General features: G+C 54.2%; 1 protein-coding gene across 1 annotated transcript; it reads right to left on the bottom strand.

Moving 5' to 3' along the window:
* Window positions 1-587: 587 nt before the first annotated feature.
* On the bottom strand, window positions 588-9364 carry LOC127612686 (RAC-gamma serine/threonine-protein kinase). The gene is made up of 14 exons (XM_052083437.1): window positions 9048-9364; window positions 6756-6965; window positions 6177-6302; window positions 5984-6095; window positions 5202-5346; window positions 4964-5095; window positions 4788-4853; window positions 4615-4683; window positions 4417-4539; window positions 4208-4336; window positions 2389-2603; window positions 2232-2319; window positions 2060-2162; window positions 588-1924 (listed from the first exon to the last, which is right to left on the bottom strand). Exons 2-14 carry the CDS (start codon window positions 6799-6801, stop codon window positions 1839-1841), a joined length of 1440 nt encoding a protein of 479 aa, XP_051939397.1. The 5' UTR covers window positions 6802-6965; window positions 9048-9364; the 3' UTR covers window positions 588-1838.
* Between the last annotated feature and the right edge of the window lie 687 nt (window positions 9365-10051).

Here is a 10051-nt window from a genome sequence, read left to right as displayed (position 1 = left end):
CTCAAGACGCAGGCCGGAACGTATCAACGCTCCCGACTCCGCCTTCCTTCCCATGACTCCGCCTCTCAGGTCAGGCTCCAGGCTTCGGCCCACCAGGAATCCGGCGTCTCCGCTGAGTTTGTGGCACGTCTTGAAGCTCTGGCGTCCAACTGCCGTCGCCTCATATCATTTTTTTTAGACAGGCGGGTACTCTGTGCTACAAACGTCGCTAGCCCGTTGCGAAAACGTAATGCTAGGCTAACAACTAGCGCCATTGGCGCGCAAACACTTGGGCAACATCAACAGAAATGTTAGAATGCGGCAATGCAACAGGATGGGAATTGCTCACCGTAATAATAAAATAAAATGAAGAAGAGAGAAAGTTGAAATGCTTTTGTTTTAATTGAAAATAAATACTAGCACAGCAAAGCAAGTCCACGACTGGGTTCTTGCTCTCACGTTTTGGTAAGAAAACAAAAACAAACGATCCCAAAAGAAAAACAAAATGGGGAAGAAGAACACCCCCCCCCCCAAAAAAATAGAAATCCATCATCACGATCCAGGAGCTTTTCGACCGGGGTGCTTTTCATATTTTTTTGGCAACCGAGGAAGAGATGGGGCGGGGCTGAGGCCCCTCGCCATGGAGACGGATCATTTGAAAAGAAAAGGGAGAGAAAGCGTATTGCATAACTATGTACAGGACACCAGGCGGCGCCATTTCACGGGAATGTTTCTGCAACCAGACGGAACTCCGCGTCCGGACGCGTCTCTTGCACTCCAAAGTGATTGGTCACCCTCGGAAAGAAACGAGTCTGGAGAAGTGCGCGCGAGAAAAACAGTTGGCCGCGACTTGGCGGCTTTTACGTTTCCTTTCCACCAGGGGGAGACAACCCCATCGTTTCCTTCGCATGTAACGTTTGTCCGTTAGCCTTGGGGAAAAAAAAATGACATTGCGTTTCAGCAGACGAGATGCACAACTCCTGAGTTTTGAAACAGAATCGCGTCGCAGACGAGCGCAAAAATCCAGTGGGCCCTCGGCGACGCGTTGAGCCTTTCGATCGGCCGTTGCGGGCTGGGGGAGCTGCGCCAAAGACCGGCGGGAGCGTCGGGCGGCGGACGGCGCGCGTGTATGTCGGTGCACGCGTGTCAATGTGTGGGGGGGGGAGACAAGATGGGGAACGCCAAAGAACACGACAACCATGTCCATGTTTGCGAAAGCGTTTCCGCACCGAACGAGACGAAAACAAACGTGAAACAACAAATGTGGGGGGCGGGGGGGGTTGTTTTGGGGTATTTTTTTTTTGCGTGCGTTACGATCCAGGCGACCCGGGGAGTCATGCGCGTTACTCTCGAGCAAAACAAAAAACCAAAGGCGTGCGGAGACAACAAGTGGGCACACGTAAGGCAACGTTTTTGGTGCTTTGTTCCACCCCCCCCCCAAAAAAAACAAAACATTGTCGCCCTTGATGTCTTCTGCTTCCGACGCAAGTGCAATAAGGGGGGGGTGGTTAGGGGTAATCATCACCACCATGAGGACAAGGAGCACACGATGTAACATGGAGAAGGCGGAGAGGAAAATAAATACAAAGTTGGCCTCCTGCAGAAGAAAAAAAAAACGTGGCCGACTCCTGTTTAGCGTGGGTGCGTGCCCACTGTGCAAAAAAAACGTTTTAAAGTCCACCGAGAGACTTCCCGCAAGCCCCCCCCCCCTTGCCCGGGGAAAACAGAGAGGTGAGACCGGGGTTGTTTTTTTTCCCCTAAAAATGGCTACGTGCTTTCCTCCAAACGGAGACGAGGCAGAGCGGGGGTGAGTTTTGGGCGGGGCGAGGAGGGGCGGGGCCAGGGGGGCGCTCAGGCGCTCACTCTCGCCCGCTGGCCGAGTAGGAGAACTGCGGGAAGTGAGGCCGCCGCTCGTTGTCGGCGGCGTCCATGCCGTCCTCGTCGTCTGCGCGGGCGACAGAAACAAAGCAAAAAGCGCACGTGAGCCGGCCGGCATCCGTCAATCTTTCGGCCGCGGAGCGGGAAGAGCGCCGGCGACGCCAAACGGCCGCCCGCCACCAAACGGCCGCCCGCCACTCACATTTCTCCGGTGGCGTGATGGTGATGGTCTGCGCCGTGAACTCTTCGTCAAAGTAGCGCGTGTCCGTCTCAGAGCTCACCTGAGGCTGGAAGGGCGGGGCCATCTGGAAAGGGAGGCGGGGCCGGACGAGGTCACTCGGATGCTGGCGCGCAAACAGAGCGAGCGCTCTCACCTTCTTGTCGTAGACGTCCTGCCAGTCCACGGTGACAAAGAAACTGTGTCGCATGATCTCCTTGGCGTCATCCGGTCCCCCGCCCAGCCTGAGATACGGAGGGGGGGGGGGGATGAGGCGGAAGGAAAAAGGGACGAGCGGCCGGCCGCCGTCTCACCGTTTGTTGGGGTCCTTGATGAGGAGGCCCGAGAGCAGCGACTTGGCGTCGGCCGACAGCGTGCGCGGGAACTTGATCTCCTCCATCAGGATGAGCTCAAAGAGCTTCTCGTGGTCCTGGTTGTAGAAGGGCAGCCGCCCGCACATCATCTCGTACGTCACCACGCCCAGACCCCACCAGTCCACCGCGCGGCCGTAGTCGTTGTCCTCCAAAACCTGCAACAACAAAAAAAATCAAAAATCTAATCAAAGAGCGGACTTTCCGCACTCTTAAGGCGCAGCGAAAGGGCTTTGGCGTTTGCTTCGTAACAAGTAAACGCCAAGATGGCCGCCTCCAACGTCGTCACTTGCCGTTGCTCCACTGAACTGCGTCGCTTGCTTTATCAAATACGTTTTTTTGTTGTTGCGGCTCCGAAAAAAGGCAGAGCTGTGGTGGTAGATTTTTTTTTGTTAAACGCAGACTCTATGAATGGCTTTTGCCGTCTCAACAAATACGACGACGTCCGTCCGTCCGTCCGTCCGTCCGTCCGTCTCTGAGCCGGCTCGAGGGGCGTTCATGAGTGCCTCGGAAAAACGTAAATCAACCATTCCTTCATTGAAACGACGAACAAGGGTAAGAATGCATCACAACAGAAAATCAAGTGAGGAAATCACAAAATAAATTCAATAGCCCCCCCCCCACCCCCTCCAGAATTTCTTTGGCGAGTTCCTCGTTCGTGAAGACGCAACAAAGGAATAAATAACAAACGCTCGTGACACGAGCCGGGCTCCTACATTTGACTGAGCTTTCTGTTGACGCTATGCTCAAGGAAATGCCTACATTAATTCTGTCGGGGGTGGGGGGGCTATCAAATTTATTTTGCCATTTTCTGTTTTGACGCATGACTGTCTTTTCGATTTCCGTCGTTTCATCAGAGTAATGGTTCGTTATTCCAGGGCGCTCATGAACGCCTCTCGAGTCAAATGAAGGTCTGTCGCTCCATCTAGCGCAGGGGTGGGCAATTATTTTCCCGGGGGGCCCAAATGAGAAGCGGAAAATATTGTGGAAGGCCGGGCCAAAAGTTAGAAAATAAAGAAGATAGGACAATGTCTTTGTATGCCAGTAATCATGGAACATTCTCCTCCACCATCACACTCGGCCGTGGTTCTCCTCAAGGATGTGTACCGAGCCCCCCGTCGTTCACGCTCGACACATTTGACTGCTCTCCGACTCTTATTCGCGGTCCAGTTTGCGGAAAGTTTTGAACAGCAAACCATCCTAGGAAATGTTCATTGACTCGAGCCGCGAGCAATTCACTCCAAGCATAGAAATTGCCAGAATCAGAGCGAGTAAGAATCGCTTCCTCGTTTTTCAAAGTCTCATAGATTGGAGTCTCTGCGACTCCAGGTTTCGTACTTTGTTAGCCGCTTCGTTTAATCAGATACATATCACGTTCCCTTCCGTGGTCGTTACTCTCTCCCTCTTTCTTGGTCTTCCCGTCCCTCCCTGGGCTCTGCAACTTGAAGTAACTGCGCCACCTGCTGTTGAAATAACTCATTACAAGTCCAAACGAAACGACAGCAATCAAACCTTAATTGCGCCCCGGATTAAAAAGACCAACGGGCCAGAGTTTGCCCACCGCCCGATCTAGCGGATGCGTTGTAGATTGCGCCTTATAATGCGGATGTGTTTTAAGATGGGGGGGGGGGAAGCAAAATGGCAAAAATAGACCATCCGGCGCGCCTTTGAGTGGGGAAAATACGTCCCCGGTGCAAAAGGGGCCGTCGCGCATGAAAACGAGAGCGTCGGAGGACAACAAGGCGAAAGGTCGCCGCCTGACCTCGGGCGCCAGGTACTCGGGCGTGCCGCAGAAGGTCTTCATGGTGGCCGCGTCGGTGATGCCCTCTTTGCACAGGCCGAAGTCGGTGATCTTGATGTGTCCGTCTTTGTCCAACATCAGGTTCTCCAGCTGCTCGCACGCACACACATGCTCCCGTTTGCTCCCTTGCAAAAGATTTCATCGACCAATAAAAGAAAACAAAAGACCACCTTGAGGTCCCGGTAGACGATCTTGGCCGAATGCAGGTAGTCCAGCGCCGAGACGATCTCGGCGCCGTAGAAGCGCGTGCGGTCCTCGGAAAACACCCGCTCCCGGGACAGGTGGAAAAACAGCTGCGGAGAAAATGTTTTGGGTTGTTTTTTTCCGCGAGCGGGGGGGGGGGGGGGGTGATCCACGGGTGTTCTGACCTCTCCTCCGTTGACGTACTCCATGACGAAGCAGAGGCGGTCCTTGGTCTGGAAGGAGTACTTGAGAGACTGCCGCATGCGTGACAAGGAGCACGTGACGTTAGGATTTGATGATTTTTTGGAGGGGGGTCAAACGTTACCGATGACCTCGGCGCTCACGTTGCGACGCTCACCGTCAGGAATGGATGCCGAGTGTTTTTTAGCACCCGACTTTCCGTGAGCGTGTGAGCAACTTCGTCCTGCGGCAGAGCAGCAAAGTAAAAAAAAAAAGGGGGGGGTAGGCGGTGGTCAGTCGCGCGCCACGTGAGCCCTCGATCCGTTCCGCAGCCCTCCGACCGGCTTGCGTTACCTTGGCGATGATGACTTCCTTCTTGAGGATCTTCATGGCGTAGTAAGTTCCGCTGGCCTTCTCTCGCACCAGGATGACTTTGCCGAAGGTGCCTTTGCCCAGAAGCTTCAGATAGTCAAAGTCGTTCATTGTCTGCGGAACGGGGAGGGCGGGCGGGGGGCGGGCCAACACACACACACAGAAGCGGCAAATGGAAAAGGAGGGCCAACGACGTGGTCGGCAAGCTGCGGAGACCAACCTTGCGCTTGTAGTGGCTGATGGAGGTGTCCATCTCCTCCTCGTTGACGTTCTCCATCTGCGAGGCGGGGCCGCACAGGATGCCCTCCTCCTCCTGCTTGGCCAGCGACTCGGCCACCGTCTGGATGGCCTCCGCCCACTCGTCCCTGCCGGTTCAGTCGGCGGCGTCACTTTTCACCTTGGCTATTTTACACGCTTTCGGGGCGGGGCGACTACTTTGGACTTTGGGAGGATTGGTTTGATTTTTCAGGACGGCCAAACTCCCCCGACAACGAAAATCTACATGGGCGAAAATAACCCCCTAGGGTGAAAAAAAAAATCTTCACGCATGAAAGCCATTCCCACTCTCCGACAAAAAAACTACAACTCTTGTTGCGTTCTCCGAACTCTTTTTCTCTGCTCCCCCCCCCCCACCCGCGACGCCCTTCACGGCAATGGCGTCTTATGCGACAGCGACCTCTACTGGCAACGGCAACCAGCACGCTGGTTTTACGCACGAGCGGTCGTCCGGGAAGTGAAAGTGAATCCTAATTTGCTACAGTGAAACCCCTCCCCCCCTGTTGTGAAAAATGTCTTGCTGCAAACATGAGTATTCTCATTGCCGGATTTCAAAACTCGTATTCATTTGTTGTGCAACAAATTGAACTTTGTACTATTTGCACGGTTGTCTTTGTTGGAACTTTGGTTTCTAAAAGCCCAAATGTGAAGCTTCGTCAAGGTGAAACGAGATCAAAACCAGAGAAATCCCAAATCCATTTGAGCGGCGGGGCGGCGACGGCTGACCTCTCGTCCGGCGTCTCCACGTGGAAGGTCCTCTCGATGACGGTGGTCCACTGCAGACAGCGGATGATGAAGGTGTTGGGTTTGGGACGCTCCGTCTTCATGAGTTGACATTCTGAAAGCAAAGTGGGGGGGGGGGGGTTTCAAGCGCATGCGCGAGGGTAAACGTGTATTTATTTATGGGGAGGCATCTTACTTGCGACGGAGAAGTTGTTGAGCGGGTAGGCCAGATCCGAATCCTGCGGTTTGTCCTTGTAGCCGACGAAGGAGCCGTCCGTCTTCAGCAGGAAGTAGCGAGGACGCCAGTTCTTGATGTACTCGCCTGCCCGCGGGGGAAAACGACACGCGTCTGGGGCCATTTATTTATTTATTTGGGGGGGGGGGCGGGATCATCAGTTAATCAGGGATGCCAACGGCTCGTGATGACAAAAGCAGAAAGGGGCGTGGCCTGGACGGGGCGACCAATCGCGAGGAGTAAGACATCATACGCGTCCAATCGCAGGGGCTGTTTACACTCGCAAGATGGAAAGACTGATAGGGAGAGCTCGACTATAACGTACCTGACCCCCCCATCCAACCCCCCCCCTAAAATTTCCTCAATGGATTTCCACCATTCACAAAATTGATCAATTTAACTCACTGACTCCCAAAGACGTTTTGACACGTCTTTTCAGACTTGGTCTAGAATTGGCTGCTACTGAATGAGGTTGAAGAAAAACAAAACGTGATTGAAACGGACGATTGCCCCAATTGGATGGAGGAGAAGTAACGTCACCTCTTTTTTGGACCCATCCTTCCTTGACAACGTTCTGGTCGCTCATGGTGGCGTCGCAGGTTCTCTCCCAGGATTTCAGCCTTGCGCTCGCCTCCTTCTTGTCACTTTCTCTCACTCTCCTGACTTCACGTTTCCTTCCTTTCTTTTTTTCCCGTCCTCTCCTTCTTCTCCTTCTTCTCCTGTGGTCAGACGCTGCCCCGGTGAGTCAGCCTGGAAGGAAACAAAACAAAAGCCGCGCTCGGTGGATCGTTCGGGGGGGTGGGGGGGACACTTCCCGTCTCCTCAGTTCCTTCCCTCGACCGGCTCCTTCTCCCCTTCTCCGCGGGGATGAGAGTGGCGAGCGATAACGAAGGCTGAAGGGTGCGTGGCCACTTACAAAAGTGGCGCGAAACACGCTGAAGATGAAATTTATATTATGATTGACACACGACAGTATTTGAAACTTGAACAGAAAAAAAACGCAAAGATTGTTACTTATACTTGATTTTCTCGTCATTTGAAGCTTTTTAGCAAACGCGCTCAAAGCACGACATTGGAGTTAGCCCATAGACAAAGTAACGACAAACTAACGCCTTGCGATAAAAAAAATATACTAATTTTAAAGGGCATACAAAGCGGATGCTTGCAAACGTTGCTTGAAAAACACTACGAGCCCCGAATCTGCCGAAGACAGACGGGTATTTTTTGCAAGGGCCCGGGCAGTCGCGTAGGACGCCGATATCAACCATCGATACCCAAGGCCAAGAAATATAGAAAACGGAAGACAGAAAAGTCGCCGTTGGCGATGAATGCATCTTTTCTCGTCTTAGTTGCAATTTTGTCCTTTACGAAGGACGAGTGCTATTGATGAGTACGGCTATCGGTCTGTGGAAAAAATAACATCAAATGCTGAATCCAACAAACAAACCATTCAGACTCACATTCCCACTGATGGGCACTTTGGATTCTTCAGCGAAGCCAAGAATAAAAAAAAATGACGACGAGCAACTATTTTTGATCTCCGTTAAGCTTCAACATGGGTCCTTGGGTAGTGAGAGAGGTGACGCATCAACGGGAGCGGCACGGCTTTTCGGTGGAAACGTTTCAACCAATCGGAGATTCGGTTCCTCGAGGAGCAGACAAAAGCAAAACATTGCAAATGGATGTTGGGAAATAATCACGTTCTGCTGTTGGACATGATAGCAAACAAAAAGGTTCTCCCCCCCTGAAAAAACCCTTTTGACATTTTCTCCTGAGCCCATCAGTCGATTTTTCGGTGCATCCGGGGTCAAAGTGGCCGTTCCGAGCCGGCTCAAGCGTTCTAACGGGGAATTCTTGTCATCCGGATCAAGGTGAAATCCATCAATCCAAATGTGCTGAGCCCCCCCCACCCCCGCCCCCTTAAAGAAAGCCAAAGGCCGCACGGCGCGGTCCTCCAGCGGCGGAGAACAAAACCTCACAACAATGGCCGAGCAGCAGCCGGTCTCGCGAGCCACCGCCACCCCCCCCCCCCCCCAACCCCCACCCCCGGACGAGCGGCATCCCGGCAGAGGGGATGCTTGGAATCCGCCGTCCGCGATGCCGTGCGCCCAAGAAACACACCAACAAACCAGCGAACGGAAGCGGGGCTTTTGTTTCAAGGGCGCCGTGTGGTGTCATTTATTTGTTATATAACAACATCCGCTAGGCGTGCTTCCATTTTCTTGGCGAGGCCAGCAAATGTCTGCCGGCCAACGGAAAGCCGTTGGAGAGCCGCCCGCCGCCCGTTCAACGCGTCGCCCGGCGGCCTGGCGTGTCCGGTGCGGGAGAGACGGCGTGGGGCTCGCCCGGGCGTTGGACGCCTTTGGTTTCGGCGGCTCGAGCTATGGATGCAAGAGGAGGGGGGGTCGGAGGGGAGGGGAGGGGGGTGCTGCGAACGGAAGCTAAAGTAGCGCTGTGATGCCGCCTTCATTTTCTTTCGAATCGTGCTTGGAACAGTGATTAAAAAAAATTTACCCGAGGGGGGGGTGCTTGACGAGGCCGCGAATCGCCCCTCCCCCCGGGGGTACACCATCCCTCCTCGAGCGGCCGACCAGCGAGCCCCGCGAACCGCAACTCGGCAGCTAGCCTAGCGTGCTAACGTCGCTTCGCACCCGCCACAACCAGCCCCCCCTCTCCTTTCCCTGCCTCTGCCCCCCCCCTCCCAAAAAACAAACAACTCCCGACGTCTGCCGCTCCTCACGCGGACCCGGCACGAAGGGGAGCCGCCTGTCTTCTTCCGTCGCGGTCGCGAGGAGGACGGCGGCCCTTGTTCAGGCGACACGGGCGTCTCACCTAGTGGTCGAAGAACGACCGGGATGCCCCCTCCCAGTCCTCCGCCTCCGCCTCGACGGCCGCTCGAGCATCCGACGGTCCCTCAGTGGCGAGAGTAGGAGGCGGACGGCTCCATAGCCGCCGGTCGCGAGTCCCGAAACGGAGAGACTGAGGCGGCGGCGGAGAGCAGACGGACACACAGACAGATAAACGCCGCTCGTGTCCCTCCGCTGCTCCGCCCGGAAAAGTCGCTCCCGCCCGACTCCACTCGGCTGGACTCGGCTCGGTTCGGCTCAGTCGGCGCGTCACGAGCAGTCGGCCAGATCTGTCTGACACATTTACCGACCGTGGGAACTCTGAATACTCCCCCCCGACACCCAGGCAATTGAATGGGGCATAGTTCGCGTCTCTTTCTACACTGAAACGCATCACATTTCCACCTGATGTTGAAATGCACGCAACGGTCCAGTAATCACGGATCGTCATTTATTGCGGCGCGATCGATTCGCTGGAAGGGAGTTTTACGGAGTGCACCTGAAGGCATCATCCCCCCTCCGCGAGCATTCAAAGCTTTTGTTGGTCTCTGGCTTTTGTTGTCTGTGTGACGTCTGTGGTCACTTCACGTGTCGCTGATTGTTCTCACTCATCTGCGGGCGGCTAACTTTCATCACTTCATGATTAGAAAAATAAAAACGGACTTTCCAGTATTTCGGTCATCATTATACTTTTTAGTTTACCAAAAATCTATAGCTGCTCCCCCATCCTCTGACACCCCCCCCCCTGTGAATGGCCTCTTTGTTTGACAAACCTGCTCTCTGCGTGGCTGCATCGACAACACCACACCCGGTGTTGCTTCTTACGAGTCGTCGTTCAAAATGATTAAACCGGGTGACAAACAACCCGCCGGATAGACAACACTCAAACCCCGACGAGCACGCGGGTGCGAATGTGGAGAAAAAAATTAATTGGTGCAGCGGATACGCAAATCACTTGCCTTGTTATTTCTCTGAGAGCAATACTCTTCG

This window comes from Hippocampus zosterae, chromosome 13, assembly GCF_025434085.1.
Source record: "Hippocampus zosterae strain Florida chromosome 13, ASM2543408v3, whole genome shotgun sequence".
NCBI classification, from domain to species: Eukaryota; Metazoa; Chordata; class Actinopteri; order Syngnathiformes; family Syngnathidae; genus Hippocampus; species Hippocampus zosterae.
The sequence above is the reverse complement of the archived record's forward strand: the minus strand, read 5'-3'. Positions and strand labels throughout refer to the sequence as shown.

Coding starts and splice junctions, on each gene's coding strand:
- LOC127612686 (XM_052083437.1), bottom strand. CDS start 6,801: ATGAGCGACCAGAACGTTGTCAAGGAAGGATGGGTCCAAAAAAGAG. Junction 6,303..6,755: donor AGGATGGGTCCAAAAAAGAG/GTGACGTTACTT, acceptor CCCCGCGGGCAG/GCGAGTACATCAAGAACTGG. Junction 2,320..2,388: donor ATCAAGGACCCCAACAAACG/GTGAGACGGCGG, acceptor TCCGTATCTCAG/GCTGGGCGGGGGACCGGATG.